Below are 27,797 nucleotides of genomic sequence, written 5' to 3'. Positions count from 1 at the left end.
ACTGAATACTTCTAGCATGAATGTATTAGAATTGTAATATATAGCTTTTTATAGAAAGTTTGGTTAATTCTTTTTTTTTTCTTGACCAGTCATTTTAAGGAAATTGAGTATGACTATATATGATCTTATCTCTTTTATCTTTTTTAAAACGAATATTTTGGGATATTTAAATGAAAATTTCATTATAAATTTAAATATTGTGTGATAATTAATAAAACTTATTATTTGTGTTCAATTATTAATTAAATATTGGTTGGAATTTAATATATTAAATATTTTTGAATGAGACTCGAGTGAACCGTCGTGGGAACACTTGTGAGATAACTCGAGAGGACAAGATTGATGATGAGTTTGACGAACCTGCATATGTTTCTGAAAGCTCGGAGGCGTAGATTGATCGAATTATTAGAAAAGGCAAACTATTTATAAGATGAGATTTGCTCAAGAATTTCGTATAGACAAAACTACTACGTGAAAATGAAGGTAAAGAAGCACAAATACAAGCAAGAAATAGAAGCACATAAGCTTTACACTAATGTGAATTATGAAGCTAAAAAGAAAAAAACAGATCTTACACTAATAGGATATGATCAATATTGTCGAATTTAGTTATTTTAAAATGTTTTGATTCGATCCATTTTATGTTTTCGTGAAATTGATGATCTTGTAGTTTTATTTTATTGAATTTGTGATAATTCATTTTACAACTTGATTTGTATTGGTGATATTTTCCTTGATATTTGTAATTTTTATTAGGACATGGCTCAGTGAAATATTTAAATTTTATAAATATAAAATAGGACAATTTTATTAATTTCATTTTAAAACAGATAAATTGATGATCAACTAATGTAAATTTCAATCAGGATATATATATATATATATATATATATATATATATATATATATATATATATATATATATATATATATATATATATATATATATATATATATATATATATAGTAGAAAAGTCGTTGTCAAATATCAATTATATTGATAGATCAGGGAATTAAAAACCTACACTCTCTATATACACTGTTTTCGGAATATTTCCAGTAAATAAATACAACAATAACATTATCGTTATATTTTATACAATTTTTTAAATGGTAATCAAATTTATTTTTTAATTAAATAGAACTAGTATGACACCTACAACCATAAATCAATTATGTCGATTTTTTCCTCTAAAACACTTTGGTGGAGTAGTAATCAAACTTTAACCATTTTTAATAATTAAACTCATTTTAAACACCATAAAATATTATATTGTTAGTGTAAAAAAGGTTTAATTAAGAATATAAGTATTTATCTAAATAGCTTCATCCCCAGTTTGGGACCTTTGTGAAAAGAAAAAAATTATTCACAATTTTTATTTAACTTGTTATAAGTCTTAGGTTTCAACTTTCTTAAGGTATTTTTTTTATAAATTTTTTTGGGAGCCCTAAGATTAATGGATCATAGGCGGCTATATTGGATCTATTGGTTGTCTTACTTTAGATATGAACCATGTCAATTCAGGTTTTATTGTAGAATTTTAAGCTTAAAGTTACCGGTTTTGAGATGACATTTTTTCTTGAATATTGTCAAAATTGTAAATTATTACCCTTAAGCCATGAAAAAAGTAATTAGTTTAAGTACAAGAATAATGGTTGATTTATTGTGAAGTTTGTTTCTTTATTTCACAAGTTCATCTCATTCAAATAATTTAAGTGTCCAACAACATCCAAAAATTTAAAATAAGAAAAATAAAAAGAGAGTCACCAAATAGGAATTAAAGTCTTCCAAATTTTCTACCAAGGATATTGACATAGTGTATGGAAATGTTTAAAATTGATATCCACCCACTTCCATGTTGAAAATTTGATATCTACACACACGAATAGAGAATAGACGTGCCCCAAATGAATTGTCAAATTGGAAAACAATTCATAAATTTATATAATTTTTTAAAACAATATTTAATTCGAATATTGATTTAAAATAAATTATGTTTTTAAAAAACTTAAATTATTATATTTTTATAAAATAAAATAAAATATTTTCAAATGGTAAAAGAACATTCCCTTGATTGGAAAACATTTTTTTGAGTTCTAATAAAAAAAAAATCAAAATCAAGAGAGAATGATATGTTTAAAGTCTGAATCAGTCTGTCTTTATGAGGGATTTCATTATAACTAAAAAATCTTTAAGGCTCAAGTTTATTATATATAAAACTATAGAGGTTTCAATGAGTTTATATCAAACCATGAATCTACTTAAATGTTAAGCTCAAATTTTTATTTTTCAAATAAACAACCAATCAAATATATTTTAAATCTCTACTAGAAAAAATTAGCAGAGATTTATTTGAAAATTCTATTTATTTATGTTCTTTTTTCTCACTTTGTTTCTTATATCATGAACATTGATAGGTTCATTATTCATATTAATTTTTTGTTTTAATCTATAAATCAGTGAAGTGTTTTAAATAATAAAATAAAAAATATTTAATTTGAGCTAATAAAGCCATGTCCAGTTGTCCTAACCCATCAACTTGCTGGACTTACTTAAATCAACTCGAAAAGTATCACTGTATAAAGAATTGGCAATATAATTTTTTTAAATAAAATGATAAGAGGTAAAAATCACCATCGTCAATTCTCCATAATACATCAATCCTTTCTAAAGAAAACAAAATTTCATCAATTTTTTGTAATGTATGGAATTCAAAGGTGGTGGTCCCCTTTCTTGGATGTGGAAATGCAGCCAACTGCTATCCATACACTGAATAGTCGGGCCTGTCCCACGCGGGTCCAGCCCACAGGGTAAGTGTACGTAAGCCCACAGAACCACCCCTCTCTAGGGCCCAAAGAACCTTAAAAGAAAGCAAACAACGACATCTCCTTACCAAAAAAACAAAAAACAAAAAAGATCATAGCTTAAACGAAATCACAATACATGCATCTTAACATAATATTTAAGTAACTAAACTCTATAACTTGTCTTAATTTATAAACTAAAATTATTATATTTTATCAATTTAACTTAAAATACATATAGTTAGCTATCAATATTCTAGCTAGCTTACTTGTTTTGGTTTTATATATATGGAGTTAAATATGAATTTTATAAATGACCGGATGGATGAGATTCTTAAAATGATATGCATGGTCTATATTCTCAATATTATAAATTGTATCAGGTTTATTAACACTTACGTACTGAAAACAATATTTGTATTTTGAAAAATACAATTATTTAAAAAGAAGTTTGTTTAATAAAAAGAAGACTGTTTTCCACAACCACAAAATTATTAAGAAGTTTTATAAAAATAATAGTTATTTAAATATTAATCTTTCAACAATAATAACTAAACTATTTAATACTTTTTATAATATAATTTATAATATTTAAAGAATTATTTAATTTATAAAATAATATTAAAAAAAAATATTTGTAATATGTTATTTTAAACTCTTTAATATATATATATATATATATATATATATATATATATATATATATATATATATATATTACTTTTTATAAATAATTAAAATCTGATTTTGTTTTTGTTTTATTATCTATATGTAATAATGTAGTGTTAGTTTAACAATATTATCTTAAACATTGATTATATTATTCATATCAATATGTGTTGTCGTCTTAGTTTAAAAACAATCTTAATTGGAGTCTTCTTTAACAATGATTGAATTCTATCGGTATGCCTAATATCTGAGCAGTGTTAGTTAAAATTGGATTGAGGCCATAAATATGACATTTTGAATATGTTATTATTTTTTGGTAAATTATTTGGCTAAAAAAGAATGAATGATTGGATTTGACCAATGCGTATGAGTGAACAAATGAGTAAACCTAACTCAAATTACCCAACTCATATTCAACCAAAATTAAACTTATTCAACCCATAATTTAATTCATATTATTTTCTAATATGAGTTGATTATGAGTTGGGGTGAGGCGGATATTGATTGGGAAACCAAACTAATTCCGTTTAACATTTTTTTAATCAATTTAACATATTTTTGACCCGTTTAATATATTTTTGTCTCAATTAATACATTTTAAACTCATTTAACAAATATTTGACCTGTTATATCCGTTAAACACATCTTTGATTAATTTAATATGTACGTTTTTTTTTTTCGTTTAACACATTTTGTCTTATTTAATATGTTTTTAGTCCATTTCACTCATTTTGTTATGTTTAACCTGTCTTTTAGTACATGTGTTTAACTCATCTACAATATTTTAGCATGTGTAATAAGTATGTGATCCATTAACCTTATTTGATTCTATCTTTAAAATGTTTAACACTTTTTTATCTGTTTAATATATTTTTTATTCTTTCAACATTCTTGCCTTTAATCTCATCTGATTCATTAACATATTTATATTTCAAAATTATATATATATATATATATATATATATATATATATTAGAAAATTATTATTATATTTATAATTGAGAGGATGAGGATGATGATAATGAGAGATGAGATAATGGAGGGTAGTATAGAGCCGGGAGGAGAGACAAAGTAGGAATAGAGTAGAAATTCTGAAATACAAATTATTTTATTTGAGTAATTTGGTAAACTTAATCCAACCAAAATTAAATTAAATTCAAACTCAATTCAATTAAAATTTAATTTAAATTGAATTAACTTACCTAAATTAATATTTTGTGTTTGAGTTAAGGTTTGAGATTTGAATAAACAAAATATATGATCATCTTTATAGGTAACTTATTTCTATTTTCTACTTCTCTGTAAAATTAATAAGAATATTAATTCAAGAATCTTTTCAATGAACATTGCAGTGGTAAAAAAATTAGTCAGAAATAATATACCAGTTTTAATATGAACTGATAATATATGTTATTTTGTATGATTGTGGTGATTGACATGTTTAAGAGGACAAGAACAATATTTTTAATATCTAGTTTTAGATAATTTGGTATCTTCGTGGTGATTAAAACAAAGTTCGATAAGGGATATAATCATATGAGATAGTTGATTTTTTATTTTGTATTGTCTAATTTTTTAACTTTAAAGTTTTATATCAAAAAACAATTATGAAGTTTCCTAGTGCTAGAATAAAATTTGTCATAGAAGGAATTAACAAGCTAGACTTAAAGATTTCATCTTTATTCTTATTTATATTTTGCAATTTTTAAACATTATTTGGAATTTAACTTTGATCGGTAGAAAATTATTATTATCTGAATATGAATTATATGTAATAGATTAATCCAAGTGAGTAGAGTTAATAATATATAATATTTTTTCTTGTTTATTTTATCAGAGATCATATGTCGATAAATTTTTACTGTTCTCCTGATGGACAGTTTTTGTGTCAGTAAAGTTGAATATATACGTTGATAAATTCATTTTTAAGTGTCGGCATATGTGATTTTTGTTGTATATCTTAAAATAGAGTTACAAATTCAATTAAATAACATAAAAGTATTTCAATTTATAACACACATTTTAACTTACAAGTATAAAGACGGAGTCATTCATTATATTGAGTCACATATAAAGATTGTTTGAAAGTTTGGGAGTGATGATAATTTGAAGAGGGGTAGCTTTGGATATTGTCAATCCTTCAATCATAGTCATATCTATAGGCTCGTGGTTAGGATTCGAGAGCTGAAAAGATTGCAACAAGCTAGCTAATACCAAGTGTCCCATTTGCATGCTAAGGTTTATTCCAGGGCACACTCTCCTACCACTGCCAAAAGGAATCAACTCAAAATTCTGGCCGCGAACATCTAGATTTTTATGAGTAGTCATGAACCTCTCTGGTCGAAACTCTAGTGGTTCTGACCATATCTTAGGATCGCGTTGGAGTTTCCATATGTTAAAGAAAAGTTTTGTCCCTGCCGCCACATGATAGCCTCCCACAACACAATCTTGTGTGACTTCTCTTGGGCCTCCTAGTGGAGCCGGTGGATATAGCCTTAGCGATTCTTTCATAACAGCTTGGAGGTATACCAAGTTGGGAATATCAGACTCCTCCACGATCCTTCCTTTGCCCACATGGATGTCCAATTCTTCCTCAACTTTCATCAACACACGGCGATGGTTCATCAGTAAGGAAATAGTCCATGTAAGCATGGTGGCGGTCGTGTCTACTCCCCCAATATTCAAAATCTATAAAACCATATAATTTATATATATACATCATACATTCATACTTGATCCTAAAAAAGTTCAAAATTATATACTTGGGCCAAAACTTGCAAAAACACAAATATATTTTCATGAACTCAAATCATATTTCATTTTTATCAAAAAGTTCAAAATATCAGCTTAGTTTGATTCAGCTTAATTATAAAATTCTTTATAATTTCCCTTGTTTTATGTTTGTTTGTTTTGTTTGATTCATGATTTTTATATAAACAGAATTAGTTTGTAATTTTTTTGACATATCATTTATGTTAACAGTTGTTTACTGAAAAAAGTAATTTGATATTTTTTTAAACAAAATTAAAAAGTATCCAGCTCCTTTCTCTCTCCATTTATAATTTTTTTTTTGATAAATATGTATAAAAACATTTCATATTAATTTTAATTAAACTAATGGAATGATTTATTTAGCCATTCAATTATATTTTAGTAGAGGAGAGTTTATTTATTTTTTTTTTTTTGTATATGTTGTGTTGTTTATATAAACATTGATTAAAAAAAGTATAATGAGTACATACCGAACATGTTGCTTTGTTAATTGTATCAACGTCGTAAACATCTATATCTGTATCTTTAAGCATTGAAATCATCACATCCATAAAATCTTGTTCGACCCCCTTGCCATTAGCTTTATTGGACATCCGTCGATCATGGTGCTCTTCTAGCCACTGCTTCAAAAGATTATCGTAATCTTTTGATGTTTTTTTCATTGACTTCTTATGACCTCTTATATCTAACCATCCAAGCCATGGTATCATGTCTCCCATCACATTTGCACCAGACAAATATATGAACTTTTTAAAAATCATTTGACACTTTCGAGCTTCCTCCTTATCAAGATCATCTCCCGAATATCTTTTTCCAAAGATCATCATAAAGATCACGTTTGTGGTCAAGTCCAATATCCATCTCCTCATCTCCACTAAGACACCACTAGTATGAATGTTCAAAGTGAAGTCATGATATCTTTTATCCTCCCACAACTTATAGAGTTGTTTGATTGATGCTCTTGTCTCGGACACCCTTATGTGTCCAAGCAAGTTGAGTCGACGAGCAGACAACAACTCCAAGGACACACATTTTCGAATCTGACGCCAATACGACCCGTAGGGGGAGAAAGCAAACATGGCATAGTTGTACCCCAGGTGCTTTGCTGCTAGCATTTGAGGACGTGATGCCACGGCTAGGTCGTGAGTGGTGGACAGTTCTTTGGCCAACTCCCAATTGCTAACCACAATCGCCCGACGAAGTCCAAGACGGATGCTGAAAATTGGGCCATATTTGTCGGCCATCTCAGACAATGTTACGTGGAAAAGTTTGGGACCTCGGAAAAGACGGAGGTGACCCAGCACAGGCCATGCTCCGCTTGGTTCGGGCGTTTTATTAAGCTTATGTTGAGCTCCAGCACCACCCAGGAAGAGGAAATAATAGAGGGTCGACAATACTAAAATAAATAACGAGCCCGCTATTGAAGATTTAACAAGATCAGGTGAGGAAAAAAAATCAATGGAAATCATGGCTGTATGATTTGGGAGTACTGAATATTTCTAGCATGAATGTATTAGAGTTGTAATATATAACTTTTCATAGAAAATATCATATATATATATATATATATATATATATATATATATATATATATATATATATATATATATATATATATATATATATATATATATATATATATATATATATATATATATATATATATATATATATATATATATACCCCGTGCACTAATATAAAAAACTAAACTGTGATAAAATATTACAGTAAAAATGTGATAGCATTTTTAATTTTATTTTTAACCGTTGTAAATATCTATTTTTAATATCACATTGCAGAACTATCTTTAGAACATTTGATACAGTTTGATCCCAACTCAATTAATTTGACATCTAGAGTCCACTTTCTTCCCCATATTACGAGTGAAAGGAAAAATGTAAAGACTACTATTAAAGTAGCCTAGACGAGACATACTATATCCATATGAATTATGTCTCATATTTCTATAAATATGATGGAATTCTTCTATTATTGTTCACTAATAATATTGAAATCTATAACGTATAGTCCAAAGAGAATGACGACGGGTTAAAAACTATTGATGAACCACCGTTTTCATCAAATTTGGTGTTTAATTTAAAATATAAAATGTTATTAGCCTATTTGGTTAAAGATTGTACTTATTTTGTAAGGTTGCAAGTTTGAACCATACCTATAACATTTTTAATTTTATTTTTAACCGTTTTATGTTTATGGACGGGTCAACCCATAATTTAACTCAAATATTCATTTACTATCACATATATATACAAATTAACCACAGCTCTCGACCCGGCAATCCGGACAATTTAAAAATTAAGCATTATATATACATATATAGATTGAGCATGACTATGATCTTATCTCTTTTAAAACGAATATTTAAATAAAAATTTCATTATAAATTCAAATATTGTGTGATAATTCAATATTTAATAATGAAAAAATCATGGTCGTATGAATTGAATCTTTTAAAATGAATTTTTTTATTATAAATTAAAAAAATATTATGATATAATTAAGAAATTAAATTTTTTGTGTTAAATTTTTTAATTAAATATTTGTTGAAATTTAATATTAAAAAATTTCGAATCAAACTCGAGCGAACTTTCGTCGGAACACTATGAGAAAACTTGAGATTACAAGATTGATGATAAGTATTACGGCCCTGCACGTGCTTCTGAAAGCTCGAAAGAGTAGACTAATCGAATTATTAGAGAAGACAAACTATTTATGAGATGAAATTTGCTCAAAAATTTTGGTGCAGGCGTGACTACCACGTGAAAATGAAGGTAAAGAGCACAAATACAAACAAAAATAGAAACAGACAAGCTTTACACTAATGTGAATTATAAAGCTAGAAAGATAAAACAGATCTTTACTCTAATAGGGAATTTAGTTCTTTTAAAATGTTTTGATTCTATCCATTTTATGTTTTCTTGGACATGATGATGTTTTTCATTATCTTGTAGTTTATTTTATTGAATTTGAGATATTTCATTTTAAAACTCGGTAATATTTTCCTTGGGATTTTTAATTTTTATTGTGACGTGGCTCATGGAAAAGGACTTAAATTTATAAAAGAGATATTAAAATTTTATAAATATAAAATAGGACAATTTTATTCATTTAATTTTTTTAAAAATGGATAAATGGATGATCAACTAATGTAAATTTCAATCAGGATATCTAATAGAAAAGAGGATATCAAATATCAATTATATTGATAGATCAGGGAATTAAAAACCTTCACTGTCTATATACATTGTTTCTTGGATATTTCCAGTAATTAAATAAAATAACAATATTATCCTTATATTTTATACAATTATTTAAATGGTATCAAATTTATTAGAATGACACCCCACACCTATAAATCCGTAACATTTTAATCTATTATGTCGATTTTTCCTCTAAAACATTTTGGTGGAGTCGTAATCAAACTTATTTTGAATAATTAAACTCATTTTAAATACTATAAAATAATATATTGTTAGTGTAAAAAAGAGATTTAATTAAATATAAATATTTATCTCAATAATATTATTTGAATTAAATCTAACTAACCCCAGCCCCAGAATTTGGGGCCTTTTGTGAAAAAATAAATGTTCATAATTTTTATTTAACTTGTTATTTTTCATATTATAATGTAAAAATTAAAAATTTTGTATTATATTTAATATAAGTAATTATTTTAGTTGATTAAATGTTTAATATTTTCTAAGAAGTCTTAAGTTTCAACGTTCTTAAGGTATTTTTTTTATAAATTTGACTGGGAATAAATTGAGGGACCCTATATGGTTGTATTGGTTGTCTTGCTCTAATTATGAACCATGTCAATTTAGATCGCAAAATTTCAAGCCTAAAGTTACCAGTTTTGAGAAGACATTTTTTCTTAACTTGTTGTCAAAATTGTAAATTAGTATTATTAAGCGACGGAAAAGTAGTAAGTTTAAGTCAAAAATAATTGTTGATTTCTTGTGAAGTTTTTTTTTTTTATTTCATATGTTCATCTCATTCAAATAGTCCAACTGTCCAACAACATTCATAAATTTAAAATAAGAAAAATAAAAAGATAGTTACCAAATAGGAATTAAAGTCTTCCAAATTTTCTACCAAGGATATTGACATAGTGTATGGAAATGTTTAAAATTGATATCCACCCACTTCCATGTTTAAAATTTGATATCTACTACGAATAGAGAATAGACGTGCCCCAAATGAATTGTCAAATTGGGAAACAATTAAATTTACGGCAAATTACATGTCCCCTCTAATTACTCAATTTCGGTCCTTAAATTATTTTTTGACAAATTACATTTCCGTCCCTCTAATTACTACGATCGCTCACTTTCGACCCTCAAATTATTTTTTAAAATAAATCGCCCCTTCAATTTTTAGAAAGGTTACTAATGACCCTCCCATCAACTTTTATAACGGTTTAAGTTTAAATAATTTTTTTTTTATATATTATCTTTAATTATTACTTTTTATATTTGTATATATATATAATATTATAATATATATATATCTTTTATTATTAATTTTTATATTTATATAATTATTAAATCTCTTTTATATAGATAAAATATATAAAAATTAATAATAAAATATATATATATATACAAATATAAAAAATAATAATTAAAGATAATATATAAAAAAAAATATTTTAAATTTAAACCGTTATATTTAACCAAAAAGTTAATGGAAGGGCCATTGATGACCTTTCTAAAAGTTGTTAAAAGTGAGCGATTGTAGTAATTAGAGGGTCACCTAAGTAATTTGTCCATTATTTTTAAAACAAATTGCCCCTTCAACTTTTAAAAAGGTACCAATGGCCCTTCCGTCAACTTTTTGGTTAAATATAACGGTTTAAGTTTAAAATAAATTGTTTATATATTATCTTTAATTATTACTTTTTATATTTGTATATATATATATATAATATTATAATATATATCTTTTATTATTAATTTTTATATTTATATAATTTTTAAATCTTTTTTATATAGATAAATTATATAAGAATTAATAATAAAAGATATATATATATTATAATATTATATAAATATTATATATATAAGCATTTAATAACTATATATATATATATAATAATTAAAGATAATATATAAAAAAAATATTTTAAGTTTAAACTGTTATATTTAACCAAAAAGTTGACGGAAGATGATATTTCTAAAAGTTGAAGGGCGATTTGTTTCAAAAAATAATTTAAGGAACAAAAGTGAGCAATCGTAGTAATTAGAGGGCCATCTAAATAATTTGCCCTTAAATTTATATAATGTTTTTTTAAATATTTAATTCGAATATTGATTTAGAATAAATTATATTTTTAATAATAACTTAAATAAATATATTTTTATAAAATAAAATATTTTCAAATGGTAAAAAAGTACATCCTTGATTGGAATACATTTTTCTGAGCTATAAATAAAATAATATTTAAAGAGAGAATGATATGTTTAGAGTGATCCAGTCTGTCTTTACGTGAAGGATTTGATCATAACCAAAACAATCTTTTAAGCAAGTTTATTATAATTCCCTATTCAAACTAAACGAAAATAAAATGTGGATATTCCAACCTTCTTAAGATGTATCGTGTTCGATTCTGTCAACAAATTCTGCACCTGATTAAATGATTATACGTTTTAACTCTTGTAGGTCAATTTTTTTTTATATTATATATAAAACCATAGAGGTTTCAATTAGTTTATATCAAAAAAATGAATCTACTTAAATGTTAACTCAAATTTTCAGTTTTCAAATAAACAACCAATCAAATATATTTTAAATCTCTATTTGAAAAAATGAGCAAAGATATATTTGAAAGCTCTATTTATTTATGTTCTTTTTTCTCACTCTGTTTCTTATATCATGAACAATAATAGGTTCATTATTCATATTAATTTTTGTTTTTATAAATAAATTAGTGAAATATTTTAAATAATAAAATAAAAAGTATTTAATTTGGACTAATAAAGTCATGTCCGATTGTCATAAAACTTGCTGGACTTACGATAAATCAACTCGAAAAGTCTCACTTTATAAATAAATATGTATAAAGAATTGGCAGTATAATTTTTTAAAATAAAATGATAAGAGGTAAAAATCACCATTATCAATTCTCCATAATACATCAATCCTTTCTAAAGAAAACAAAAATTCATCAAATTTTTAAATTTTTTTTTTGTAATATATGGAATTCAAAGGTGGTCCTTTCTTGGATGTGGAAATGCAGCTAACTTCTGTACATACTCCATACACTGAATAGTCGGGCCTTTCCCTAGTAAGTGCATGTAAGCCCACCGAACCACCCCTCCCTAGGGCCCAAAGCACCTTAAAAGAAAACAATGACATCTTCTTACTTACATAAAAAAATAAAAATACATAGTTTAAAGAAAACCACAATACATCTTATGTTAAAGCTAAATTTGTTTCATTGATTTAACTTATACATCTTAATTATAAACTGAAATGATTTTATTTCATTGATTTAACTTAAAATATATTTAACCATCGAAACCATGTTATGAAGTCCCCTACCACATTTGCACCAATCAAATGAATGAACTTAAGTAAATTTCTTTGACACTTTCGAGCTTCATTCTAAGGATCACGTTTTGTTGTCAAGTCTGATATCCACACCATCAGTACAATACCAGAAATCTAAGTCAAGTTGTCTACACTAGTGTTGACATTTTGACATGAATTGATAATATATGTCATTTTGTATGATTGTGGTAATTTACATGTTTAAGAGGACAAGAATGATATTTTAAATATTTTGTTTTAGATTATTATTGGAATCTTTGTGGCGATTAAAACAAAGTTTGATAAGGGATATAATCATATGAGATAGTTGATTTTTTTATTTTGTATTGTCTAATTTTTTAACTTTAAAGTTTTATATCAAAAGGTAATTATGAAGTTTTCTAGTGTTATAATAAGATTTGTAATCGAGGAATTAAGAAGCTAGACTAAAAGATTTCACATTTATTCTTATTTATATTTTGCAATTTTTAAACATAATTTGGAGTTTAACTTTCATATGAAGAAAATTATTATTATCTGAATATTGAATCATATGTAATAGATTAATCCAAGTTAGCAGTTAATAATATATAATATAGTTTTTTTTTGCTTATTTTATCGGCGAAAAATCTTATGTCGGTAAATCTTTTACGGGTTACCTAATTGACAGTTTTGTGTCAGTAAACTTCTTACTTGTCGGTTATAAGGTTAAATATATACGCCGATAAATTCATTTTTAAGTGTCAACATATGTAATTTTTGTTACAAATTCAACTAAATAATAACATAAACATGAAAGTATTTCAATTAATAACAAACATTTCAACTTACAAATATAAAGACCAAGTCATTCATCTTTTGAGCTTTATGTAGAGAGTCACATATAAAAATTGTTTGAAAGTTTGGGAGTGATGATAATTTCAAGAGGGGTAGCTTTGGATATTGTTGTTCCTTCAATCATAGTCATATCTGTAGGCTTATTGTTAGGATTCAAGAGCTGAAAAGATTGCAACAAGCTAGCTAAGACCAAGTGTCCCATTTGCATGCCAAGGTTTATTCCAGGGCACACTCTCCTACCACTGCCAAAAGGAATAAACTCAAAATTCTGGCCGCGAACATCTAGATTTTTACGGGTAGTCATGAACCTCTCTGGTCGAAACTCTAGTGGTTCGGGCCATATCTTAGGATCGCGTTGGAGTTTCCATATGTTAAAGAAAAGTCTTGTCCCTGCCGCCACATGATAGCCCCCCACAACACAATCTTGTGTGACTTCTCTTGGGCCTCCTAGTGGAGCCGGTGGATATAGCCTTAGGGATTCCTTCATAACAGCTTGGAGGTATACCAAGTTGGGAATATCAGACTCCTCCACGAGCCTTCCTTTGCCCACATGGATGTCCAATTCTTCCTCAACTTTCATCAACACATGGCGATGGTTCATCAGTAAGGAAATAGTCCATGTAAGCATGGTGGTGATCGTGTCTACTCCCCCAATATTCAAAATCTATAAAACCATGTAATTTATATATATACATTTCATTAAGTCATTATACTTGATCCTAAAAAAGTTCATAAATTATATATTTGGGCCAAAAAATGCAAGAACACAAATATATTTTCATGAACTCAAAACATCAACGTAGTTTGATTCAGCTTATTTATAAAATTCTTTATAATTTCACTTGTTATGTTTGTTTGTTTTTGTTTGATTCATGACTTTTATATAAACTGAATTAGTTTGTAATTTTTTTGACATATAGTTTATGTTAACAGTTGTTTACTAAAAATATTTAATTAAAAAAATAATGTTGATATTTTTAAAAATAAAAATAAAAAGTATCCAACTCCTTTCTCTATATTATCATTCTTCTATTCATAAATTTTGACATTTGTATAACATAAATTTTAATTAAACTAATGGAATGATTTATTTAGCCTTTCAATTATAGCTTAGCAGAATAGAGTGTTTTGTATATGTTGTGTTTTTTTCTCAATAATTTTATATAAACATTGATTAGAAAAGTATTAGTGCATACCGAACATGTTGCTTTGTTAATAGTATCAGCGTCATAACCATTTATACCATTTATATCTGTATCTTTAAGCTTTGAAATCATCACATCCATAAAATCTTGTTCGACCCCCTTGCCATGAGCTTTACTGTGCATTCGTCCATCACGGTGCTCTTCTAACCACTGCCTCAAAAGATTATCGTATTCTTTTGATGTATCTTTCATGGACTTCTCGTGACCTCCTATATCTAACCATCCAAGCCACGGTATCATGTCTCTCATCACATTTGTACGAGTCAAATATATGAACTTTTTAAAAATCATTTGACACTTTCGAGCTTCCTCCTTATCATGATCATCTCCGGAATATCTTTTTCCAAAGATCATCATAAAGATCACGTTTGTGGACAAGTCCGATATCCATCTCCCCATCTCCACTAAGACACCACTAGTATGAGTGTTCAAAGTGAAGTCATCTCTTTTATCCTCCCAGAACTTGTAGAGTTGTTGGATTGACGCTCTTGTCTCGGACACCCTTATGTGCCCGAGCAAGTTGAGTCGACGAGCAGACAACAACTCCATGGAAACAAATTTCCGAATCTCACGCCAATACGACCCGTAGGGGGAGAAAGCAAACATGGCATAGTTGTACCCTAAATGCTTTGCTGCTAGCCTTTGAGGACGTGATGCCACGGCTAGGTCGTGAGTGGTGGACAGTTCTTTGGCCAACTCCCAATTGCTAACCACAATCGCCCGGCGAAGTCCAAGACGGATGCTGAAAATTGGGCCATATTTGTCGGCCATCTCAGACAATGTTATGTGGAAGAGTTTGGGACCTCGGAAAAGACGGAGGTGACCCAGCACAGGCCATGCTCCGCTTGGTTCGGGCGTTTTATTAAACTTATGTTGAGCTCCAGCACCACCAAGGAAGATAAAATAATAGAGGGACAATACTAAAATAAATAACGATCCTGCTATTGAAGAGCTAATTACAAGATCAAGTGAGGAAAAATAATCACTGGAAATCATGACTGTATGATTTGGGAGTACTGAATACTTCTAGCATGAACGAATTAGAGTTGTAGTATATAGCTTTTTATAGAAAGTTTTGTTATTTTTTTTCTTGACTAATCATTTTAAGAAAAGTGAGTATTACTATGATCTTATCTCTTTTAAATTTGGAATATTTGGGATATTTAAATGATTTTTTTTATTATAAATTTTAAAAATATTGTGTTATAATTAAGAAATTGAATTATTTGACTTAAATTATTAATTAAATATTTGTTAGAATTTAATATGTAAAAAATTAGAATGAAACTCGAGCGAACAAACTCGGAACACCAATGATTAAACTTGAAATGACAAAATTGATTATGAGTATGAGGCCCTGCACGTGTTTCTGAAAGCTTAAGGGAGTAGATTCATCGAATATTAGAAAAACACAAAATACTTACGAGATGGGATGGGATCAAGAATTTCGGTGCAAGCAAGACTGCAACGTCAAAATGAAGGTAAAGAAGCACAAATACAAGAAAAAAATAAAGCTAACGTGAATTATGAAGCTCAAAAGAAAAATGACAGTCTTTACACTAATAAGGATATGATCAGTATCGAATTTAATTTTTCTAAAATGTTTTAATTTGATCCATTTTATGTTTTTGTGAAGTGACGTTTTTCATTATTTTGTAATTTTATCATGATTTGTACCGGTAATATTTGTCCTTGATATTCCTAATTTTTATTGGTATGTGGTTATTGAAAACGGCTTACATTTTAAAAAGAAATATTAAAATTTTATAAATATAAAATAGGACAAACTTATGAGTTTAATTGTAATTAAAAAAACAGAAATTGATAATCAACTAATGTAAATTTCAATCAGGATGTCTAGAAAAAAAGACGGTTGGGTTTTTTTTGTTTCCTTAGTCCATGAGGAAAAGTCCAGCAAATAAGCCCATCTTAGGCCAGGGGCGAAGCCAGGATTTGAAAACTACCCGGGCTAATTTTTTATTAAAAAAATCTATCCGGGCTAGTTTTATAGTTTGCTGTCACTAATGACTTTTAGCGACGAAAAATAACATATTAGCGACGGAAAACAACCAATAACGACGGTAATTTACCGTCGTTATTGATAAAATACATAAGGCTCCCCGGGCTACAGCCCGGGCCAGCTTGCACTTGGCTCCGCCCCTGTCTTAGGCCCCCACTAATTCACTTATTTGGGAGTAATATAAAAGGGGGAAAGCTTCTTTTGCAAGAAATAAGAGCAAAAGAAAGAGAGAGAAAATCAAGAAAGAAAAGAGAGAAAAACTTCAAGTTCCAGCAGCTTTAGTGTTTTGATGATTGCCGAAGTTTGCACCGTTGGATCGTCTTAATTTTGGACAGCAGCTTCACAGCTTCTGGGCCAACATTCTGGACGGTGGAGATCGGATTCTGAGGTTTGGAGGTCGGGGTTTCATTGCCGGAACAATAACAATTGTTTTTGGTGATATTCTTCCTTTCTTGTTCTTTGATTGTTTCTATATCCTTGATGTGTATGTTTCCAAGGGTATTATGAATTTGTATGCCTCCAGTATTGTTTAGAGAAGACTTTTGTATTGCTCTCTTACTGGTGATAGTGGATTTTAAGCGGCACTAGGTGTCCCGTGGTTTTTACCCATTGAGGGGTTTTCCACGCTAAAATTCTGTGTTGTTTGTGTGTGCTTGCTTGGTGTGTTACTCATTGTTTTAGGGCTGTGTTGATTGCATTTTGCATACCTATTTGTTAGCTTCCTCACAGGTTTAAATGGTTTGAGAAAGTGTTGCCAAACGTAGGATAAATTCCGCATTTGTTGTTTACTGCTGTGGTGCATTTCCATCAAAGACGTTATCAAATATATAATTGATAAATCATGGAATTAATAATAACCTTCATTGTTTATGTACAATTTTTTTTTTGATATTTCCAGTAATTAAATAAATCAATAATATTATCTTATATTTTGTACAATTATTCAAATGGTAATCAAACTTATTTTATTTTTATTTAAAAAGAACTAGAATGACATCAAACAACCATGAATTTGCGATATTTCAATATCTTAGGTTAGAATAACATCAAACAACTATGAATTCGCAATAATTCAATATCTTAGGTTAGAATGACATCAAACAACCATGAATTCGCGATACTTCAATATCTTAGGTCGACCACTATGGTGGAGTCGATTAGTTATCAAACTTTAACCATTTTTAATAATTAAACAAATTTTAAACACTATAAAATAATATATTGTTAATGTAAATAAAATATTTTTTTGGGAAAAATATAAATAAAATATTTAATTAAAAATATAAGTATTTATCTCAATAACTAATTATTTGAATTAAATCTAACTAACCCCATACATAGGGCTGCACTGAACAACTCCGAAATTTATGGGTATGCGAAAACAAAATAAAATGTGTTCATAATATTTATTTACCTTTCTATTTTTTTAATGTTATATTATAAATATACAAAAATTTGTATTATATTTAATATAAGTATTAGTTTAATTAGTTAAATATATAATCCTTGTAAAAAGTATTAAGTTTCCTAAAATATTTTCATTTTTATAAAAAGAAGGGTCTGAGATTGAGGGGTTACCCGTTTTGTTACGACATTTCTTGAATTTATTTGTTAAAATTTAAATTATTTTTTTTATTTTTTTTTAATGTTGAGTTTCACTTAATCATTTAATTAAGCGCAGAATTTGTCACATGACGGACTCGAATTCAGGACTTGAAAGAGGCTGAGAATATACATCTCTTGTTGCCGTTAGACTAGAAGATGGGATAAATAATAAGTTTAAGTCTATTTTTGTTGATTTGTTGTGAATTTTTTTTTTTTTTCACATGTTTATCGCATTCAAATAGTCCAAATGTCCAACGTCCATAAATTTAAAATAAGAAAAATTAAAAGTTAGTTACCAAATAGGAATTAAAGTCTTCCAAAATAATTTTCTATCAAGGATACTTGACATAGTGGATGGAAATGTTTAAAATTGATATCCACACACTTCCATGGTGAAAATTTGATATCCATACACTAATAGACTTGCCCGCAGATGAATTGTCAAATGGGAAATAATTGATAATATATATATATATATATATATATATATATATATATATATATATATATATATATATATATATATATAATTTGTTAAATATATAATTCGAATATTGATTTAGAATAAATTATGTTTTTAAAAATAACTTAAATAAATACATATTTATAAAAAAAACAAAATATTTCCAAATGTTAAAAGAGTATATATAATCCCTTGATAGGAATATATTTTTCTTAGTTCTAATCAAAATCTTATTTATAGGGAGAATGGTATGTTTAGAGTGATTAGTCTCTGTCTTTACGAGGGATTTGATCATAACCAAAAAATCTCTTAAGGCTCAAGTTTATTATATATAAAACTATAGAGGTCCTCAATTAGTTTATATCCAAACATGAATCTACTTAAAATGTTAAGCTCAAATTTTTACTTTTCAAATAAACAAGCAATCAAATATATTTTAAATCTCTATTAGAAAAAATTAACAGAGATATATTTGAAAACTCTATTTATTTATGTTCTTTTTTCTCACTTAGTTTCTTATATCATGAAAAATAATATATAGGTTCATTATTCATATTAAATTTTGGTTTTATTTATAAATTAGTGAAGTATTTTAAATAAAAAAATAAAAAATATTTTATTTAACCTAATAAAATCATGTCCGTCTGCCCAAGCGGCTAACTCATAGGCACGGTAGACTTTCGTAAATCAACTCGAAAAGTCTTACTTTATAAATAAATATTATAGTGAACATGTTTCAAAAGAATTGGCAATATATATTTTTTTAAAAATAAAATGATAAAAGGTAAAAATCACCATTGTCAATTCTCCATAATACATCAATCCTTTCTAAAGAAAACAAAAATTCATCAATTTTTTGTAATGTATGGAATTCAAAGGTGGTCCTTTCTTGGATGTGGAAATGCAGCCAACTGCTATCCATACACTGAATAGTAGGGCATGTCCAAGAAAAACAACAGACATCTTCTTATAAAAAATAATAAAAATAAATAAATAAAATAAATAAAATAAATAAAATATCAAATAATGTTGAGCTAGAAGATAAAGAATGACAAAAACATTTTGTTATTAAAATTAAAAAAAATATAGATTAAAAGTCATGAGAAACAAAAATTAAAAATAATGTTAGTCTTGTAGCGTCGATAAGTGTTTTAAATTTATAATGATTTTGAGAAGATGATAATGTTTTTTTTTTAGATATATATATATATAATAAAATAATAAAATTGAAAATAAGGAGTATTTTAGTATTTTGGTTAATATATTAACTAATGTGAATATTTAGAAAAAAATGAAATAATGTTTGAGTTATCTATATATATAATGATGCTTAATTTTTAAAGTGTCCGGATTGTCGGGTCGAGAGCTGTGGTTAATTTGGATATATGTGAGAGTAAATGGATACTTGTGTCGGATTTTGGGTTGACCCGCCCATAAAAATTTTACCGTAATATTTTTTTCACGATTTTTTATATTATTACTCGTGCGAGATACATGCTAGTTTAAATAAGGGACGATGTTTGAACTTTTATGCACTAAATTACCTTTATTAGTTGGTCGAGTTTGAGTTTAGCTTTCTAATTTTTTATATAATTATAAACTATATATATTTTTTAAATATAAAATATTTTAGTAAGTTAATTAATGAATTAAATTATTTGATTAATTAAAGTGAATTAAATTATGTTTGATTTTTTTAATAAACTCAGTTTCTAATTATTTTTAAGTTTAAGAAATATATATTTTTATTACAACACTATTATTTAAAATTTTTAACTATTATATAATTTAATTCATTATTTTTTAAAATGTTCATGTATATTAAAAATAATTAAAATCATTTAAGCATAACAACGAAAACATGAAATAAAAAAAAAATTATAAAATATTACTTAATATGTTATCGAACTCGTAGGTCTTTTAAAAAACAAAAATATTTAACTCTCTCATATATTTACTTACTTTCCAGAATAAATTTTAAAAAATATCGTACAAAATATTCTTATTTTATTTTTATTAAATTTAATTAAAAATATACAAGGAATTTAAAATAATTCATTTTAAATAATTGTTTTCTAATAAAAAAAAAGTGAAATTAATTGTGTTGTACTCATTTTTTTTCCTATTTTTTTAAATTTTCGTGCACAAATATAGATATCTTGAAATTCAATATTTTATTTTTATTCATACTTGTTCGGTATAGGATTAATTAAATAATCTGTAAAATATTTCAAAATCTTATTTGGTATAAATTTTGAAAAAAAAATATATTTTGAATAAAGAAGATCTAAAATAAATAATATATAATGATAAAATAAGTTTTTTTTATTAATATTGAAATTTTTAGTGTATTTTATTATTTCGATTACTAAATTAAGTGATATAATTGATAATAGAATAGTAAAATAATATTTGATTATGTGTGAATATTATTTAAAAATCACAATGAACAACAAGTTTTAAAAATTTCTTCAATATTAAATATGAATATTGAGTAATGTATATTCGTTTCAAAAATTAGATAGAGTCCGTCGTAGAGTTACTCGTTATTCTTAAAAAATTGTAAGCTCGATAACTTATTTATTTAGAAATGTTTTTATGTTTTTTTATGTCACGTCTTGTGATTGTGCTTAAATATTTTCTTTTTCATTTTTAATCTACATACATTTTTTAAAACAATATAAATATATAAATATATATATTGATAGAAAAATTAAGTAAGTTAATTTTCAAACCGGCCATACATTACAATTTTTGAATATTTATTCTAAATAATCAAAAAAGGAGAAATTGATAGAAAAATTAAGTAAGGTTAATTTTTGGAACCGGCCAGAAAAACTAAACAACTATTAACTTCTATATGCAGGAACAGATTGAATTGCACAAACCGGCTGGAGCATCACAAACCGGCTGAAGAACACTTCAAAGAAATCCAGCTCCAAATGATCAAGTAAAGATCAAGAGGAACCGGTTTTAACTTTCTCAAGAGACCGGCTAGCAGAGACAAGTCTACATCTCAGCCGGACTATACTGTGTAAGAATCAACCGGAAAATACAATTTGCAGAGATGACGTAATATGACGAAATAGACGTGTCTCGAAGAGATAAAAGAAGATGAGATCCGATCAGAAGCATGCGAGAAAAACAATGATGATTTACTGATCCGACTTCGACAGTCGGAGGGTGCATGCCTGACACGTGTTCGAATCTGCCGACCGGTTACGTCATCTTTTCTTCAGAAGCGCCTGCATGATTGCCAAGTGTTGAGGAAGGTGAAACGTGCAAGCAACCTCTCTGCACCGGCGTGACTTTAGATCAACCAATCCCACGGTGAGAGAAGAAATCGACCGTTGGAACGATCTTCACTATAAAAGGAAGACGAAGCGACCTCATTAATGACAAGTTACGAAAATCTTAGAGAGATAAAGAAATCTCACGCGCGACTCAAAACCGTTGTGTCATTAACCGAAAGCTATTATAGTGTTGTGTTATTGTATTACATCAAGAGTGAGTTGGTGTAACCGGCGAGTAGTGAGTTAAGGCTCGACCAACTGTGTAACTGTTGTAACTTTGAAGGTTAGTGGAGATCCTTCTCATAACCTGAGAAGAAGGGGTGACGTAGGAGGGTTTGCTCCGAACATCCATAAAAAATCTTGTCTCGTGTTATTTCCTTTATTTACTGCTTACTCACTTAACCTAACCACAAACCAAAACAATCTTACTCCCTAGATTAAAAACCGATCCACTCATATTTCTAAAACCGACTTCTCTTAAACATCATCTAAGTCGTATACGTTGCTTCAGACTGAAACAGACATTTCCGCCCTTGAACCCAGTTCAAGAGTCTGTGACAGTTTGCGAAGTGCTGAGAACGATTATAGTCTCTAACCGGACTATCACCATAGTGTGTTGTGTTGTTGTAAGCGGTCACCCTTCAAAACCGGAACACCCTGGTCCTCCAAGGGCGTCCCCGATCCTAACATATATATATATATATATATATATATATATATATATATATATATATATATATATATATATATATATATATATATATATATATATATATATATATATATATATATATATATATATATAATTGTTGGTTTCTTTGCCTAGAATGTTTTTTTTGGTGTTTGTCCCACATAAGAAGTGAGCAAGAAAAATGTCTTGACCTGACCCTATAAATAAAGGGCTTGGGTGTTAGTTTTCTCTTGAACTATTGAGTATCTGTAATCCGTGTTAACGATTATAGTGGAATATTTTTCAGTGGCTCTGCCCGTGGATTAATCAGCACTTTTGCTGGATACCACGTTAAATCGGGTGTCGCTTTCATTCTTAAATCTAGATTGTGTGGCCAATAATTCATCAATTTGTTTTAAATGAATAAATTTGACATATTTTTAATTTGACAACTTAATAAACCAAATTTTCATTTACTTCAAATTTTGTGCACAAAATTAAAAAATTTCACATAAAAAAAAGTTAAACATATAACTGTTTTTGCAAACACAAAATATAGAAGCATAATCACGAAAAAGATTTCACAAATATTATTAAAAATTCAACTAAAGCCTAATGAACTTGACCCACTATCAAAAGAACTGGATAGAGACGGAAGAACTTGAACTTGAAAACCTGCCTTAGTATTTTGGGGGGAAATATTTATATTCACTGTCACGTGAATTAGACTTTTTTTTCTTTGGACTGAAAAAATTTATAGGTATTATACTAATACGGTAATAAGTAACATATTAATCAAATCACAAATATCCTTACTAAAATAAAATAAATAAATAAAATCTAATAAAAGATAATTATATAAAATTAGGTTAAGAAAATGTAAGAAATTAAATTAATTAAGCTTTAAAAAAGAACAACTAACTATATAAAAAAATATAAAAGTTCAATTTAGTAGATTTCAGTCTAGTTTTGAGATAAAATAAGAAAAAGAAAATAAAACATAAAAATAAAAATAAAAATACTAAATTTTTGAAAAAACCGATTATCAAACGAATAGACACTCAAGAAGACGATTATAAAATATTAATGTCTATAAATCGATTTGGAAGAATAAATAATATATCAAATTATTTATTTAATTACCGAACTAAATGAATATAACTATTTTAACTTATTTAATATTAATTTATATTATTTTAAATAATTTTTGAAATAATTTTAAATTAATTTAAAATTAAGAAATATAAGATTATTTTATCTTTATATTTATATAAATTATTATTTTAATCTTTTTTATAAGTATTTATATTATTAATTATATTAAAATTAATAAAAAAAATTAATATATAATTATCATATAAATGTAAAAATAAATAATAGTTTAATCACTGACTACTAAGAGCCAACAGGACAAAGTTGTATTTTCTAAATGAGGAATTATAAACTCAACGAAAGATTCAACGAAAGTAGGTCCACGAATTCGACGTGACCTGTCAGGTTGTCCCCACGTCCTGAAAGCGCTCATTTCGGGTCCTGAAATGATCGTTTCGGGATATTAAGAATCTGTTTCGGGACCTGAAATAAGCGTTTCGAGACATTTTGAAAAATTTCCCTCTCTTACCCACATGTCATGCCACGTTGATTTGTGGACTTACTTTTGTTGAATCTTTCATTGATTTTATTATTTTTCTTTCTAAATATATATATATATATATATATATATATTATGAGGGTTACAATCCACCACTGTCGCAACGTAGCTCCACCCTTTCCCCTTGTTTATGAGGCTCCATAATATTAAGTAGGGGTAATTATAGTTTGGGTTGATTAAACCTTAATCCAACTCCAAAATATTAATTTGTGTAAGTTAATTTGGGTTGGATTGGGTTGGGTTGGGTTGGGTTAGGTTAGGTTGGGTTGGGTTGGGTTGGGTTGGGTTAGGTTGGGTTAGGTTGGGTTGAATTCAGGTTAATTAGGGTTACTTAAATTAAATTTATTTTATTTTATTTTATTAATTCAATATAAACTAATCATCTTCTTAACTCCAACATATTTTCTTAACTTTTCTTATATATTTATTTATTATCTCCCTACAGTCAAATGAAAAATAAATAAAAATTTTAAAATTGGTTAATAATATAGTTATTAATTTTAATATAATCATACATAACTAACATATCTGTTCTAAATATCTTAATTGAATTAATTTATTTATGAAAATAAATAGAGTTTATCATATTCAAGACTTTATTTTAGAGTTTTACTTTTTTATAGGACACAAAAAAGTGTTATCGTCTAAACAAAATATTATGCGTTAATAAGATATGTATAGTTTTCATGTAAGACATTTTTACAAGTTGTTCGCTAAGATGATTCCATATAATTTTTGTTTAAAAAAACTTTAAGAGTCAAATATTTCATCCAAGATCTCGTCTTTGGATGAAGTGTTATTCATGGTGAAATTCTAACGGGATGATATTTGCATGAAAAAATGTTGTATTATGGCTAGTTGTATATATCACAAAGAAGTTGAATCGACAACTCACGTACTTTTGCATTGTCGATAAATGACTAGTATTTGAAGTCTTTTGTGCAGTATTATTGAGATTCATTGAGTGATACCTGAGTCTTTGAGTAGTTGCTAAACAATTTGGATTGATGTGGCTTATATGGTAGACATACATAGTTGGGTTACCATCCCAGTTATTTTTTGGTGCACTATTTGGTTGTAGAGAAATCGTAGAACTTTCAATGATTGTAATTGTCCGATACATATCATTCATAATGCAAAGGCAAACATGGCATAGTTGTCAAGTGGTCTGCAGCTAGCATTTGAGGACGCGATGCCACGGCTAGGTCATGAGTGGTGGACAGTTCTTTGGCCAACTCTCAATTGCTAACCACAATTGCCCGGCGAAGTCCAAGACGGATGCTGAAAATTGGGCCATATTTGTCTGCCATCTCAGACAATGTTATGTGGAAATGCTTGGCACCTCGGAAAAGCAGGAGGTGACCCAGCACAGGCCATGCTCCGCGTGGTTCGGGTGGTTTATTAAGTTGACGATGAACTCCAGCACCAAGAATTTGGAACGCGGGCCCTTTTAAGAAATAATAAAGAGACAAAATTAGTATAACAAATAATGCTAGTCTATTGAAAAGCTCACAAGATCAAAAGAAGAGAAATCCATGGAAATCGTGACTAGTAGGTTTTTAGGAGGAATGCATCTTCAGAATATTCATCAACTTGTAGCAGCTATTTATATATAGACACCAATGTCTTTCCTTGAGCAAAATATATATAATTTTTTTCTCATCTTAATTAATTTGCTGTGGGTGAGATATAGGCCTGGGTAATTTTTTTTGAGTGATAGGGAGAGAATTTGAGAAAAAAAATGATATGTCACTATATTACTTATATTACTGGTTAAAAAAAGATAAAGGATGAGAAAAGAAGAATAGAGAGAAATTTTGTTATTTTTTCAGTCAATAATACTTTCAATCATTTCTCTCATTATATATATAAACTAAAATATAGAGAGGTGACAATGGAAAAAATTTAAGGAAAAGAATAACGTGACATTACCTCATTTCTTATTTAGTTATAAAAAAAAATATGAGGAAATTAGATAAATGAGAGAATTTTTTTTTTAGCCAATCAAATTATTTAGTTATTCTCTCAAATTCTCTCCACAATTATTTCTTTTATAATATAAAATATATATATGTTTTTTTTAAGTGGAGGATAAATAGATCATTTACTTCTTTTCTTTAAGTGGAGAAGTATGTTGTGTCCATTAAAGAACTTTGAGATATTTTGTTTGAATTTATTTTCACACTTTATATGAAACACAAAATTATGAGAATTATTCAAATTATAGTAAAAAGTAAATATAATCTTGACTTTAGCATGTGAATGTTATGGATGGATTATCCAAATAAATTGGTTATTTAGAAAATAATAATGAGTGGTGATTTTAATGAGGTGGAGATTTTTTTTTGGGGGTAAAAATGACTTAAATGATATTAATATATAATGATAAAATAAAAAATAATAATTTAAAATATAGGGTATTTTTTTGTAATGAATTGAGTGATATGATGAATAAAAGGTGAGTAATAAGATGGTTTTGGGTGATGCTTATTTGAATAACCTCAAACGAACAAGACCTTAATTATGTTTTAGAACGTAAAGATAATTTAAATTATTTAAAATTTGAAATATTTATAAATTGGCTGAAAAATATCATCCAAACGATTTTAGTGAACAAGAAATGCATTATTTGAGATTCCAACACCAGCATTATAAAATTGATGTTTATTGTAATAAGAATTTTTAAAATATGTCATCTATTTTTTAATTGTGTTTCAGAATAGTTGAAACAAACAAGTCATCAAATTATAATTTGATTAATAGATGATTCAGCTATAAAACATGTGAAAAATGTTCAATGAAATAAGGTGAAAGAAAGTTTTTAACAAATACTATAATTATTTATATTGAACGAGATCTTGTTGAAGATAAAATTTTAAATATATAAATTTACTATTTAAATCAGGTATTCACATCACATTTTAAATCTTTTAATTTGTGTTTATTTTATTTTAGTAGAGATATTCGGGCATCGTTAATATGTTTAATACATTTGCCTAAAATGACTAAGTCCTACCTAGGAGTGGGTTGGTATGGTATACCTTATACATTATCGAAAATTTCGGTATGAAAAAATGCATACCTTTAACTTACCTTGATTTTGGTATGCAAAAAATGCATACATTTACCTTACCTTGATTTCAGTATAACTTAATTTCGATATACAAAAAATTCATACATTTATCTTACTTTGATTTCGGTATACCTTAATTTCGGAACAGTATCAGTATTATACATTTGATAGCTAAAAAACA

General features: G+C 27.3%; 3 protein-coding genes across 3 annotated transcripts; all 3 read right to left on the bottom strand.

Moving 5' to 3' along the window:
- Positions 1-5,510: 5,510 nt before the first annotated feature.
- Positions 5,511-7,148, bottom strand: LOC124932356 (cytochrome P450 82A1-like). The gene is made up of 2 exons (XM_047472976.1): positions 6,717-7,148; positions 5,511-6,162 (listed from the first exon to the last, which is right to left on the bottom strand). Exons 1-2 carry the CDS (start codon positions 7,113-7,115, stop codon positions 5,539-5,541), a joined length of 1,023 nt encoding a protein of 340 aa, XP_047328932.1. The 5' UTR covers positions 7,116-7,148; the 3' UTR covers positions 5,511-5,538.
- Positions 7,121-7,715, bottom strand: LOC124928908 (cytochrome P450 82A2-like). The gene is made up of 2 exons (XM_047469160.1): positions 7,277-7,715; positions 7,121-7,131 (listed from the first exon to the last, which is right to left on the bottom strand). Exons 1-2 carry the CDS (start codon positions 7,713-7,715, stop codon positions 7,121-7,123), a joined length of 450 nt encoding a protein of 149 aa, XP_047325116.1.
- A 5,861-nt stretch (positions 7,716-13,576) lies between these two features.
- LOC124928907 (cytochrome P450 CYP82D47-like) lies at positions 13,577-15,612 on the bottom strand. Its single transcript, XM_047469159.1, has 2 exons — positions 14,833-15,612; positions 13,577-14,300 (listed from the first exon to the last, which is right to left on the bottom strand). Exons 1-2 carry the CDS (start codon positions 15,610-15,612, stop codon positions 13,677-13,679), a joined length of 1,404 nt encoding a protein of 467 aa, XP_047325115.1. The 3' UTR covers positions 13,577-13,676.
- Between the last annotated feature and the right edge of the window lie 12,185 nt (positions 15,613-27,797).

The sequence above is a fragment of the Impatiens glandulifera genome, chromosome 3, assembly GCF_907164915.1.
Source record: "Impatiens glandulifera chromosome 3, dImpGla2.1, whole genome shotgun sequence".
NCBI lineage: Eukaryota > Viridiplantae > Streptophyta > Magnoliopsida > Ericales > Balsaminaceae > Impatiens > Impatiens glandulifera.
Note: the sequence above shows the minus strand (reverse complement) of the source record. Positions and strands in the feature narration are given on the sequence as shown.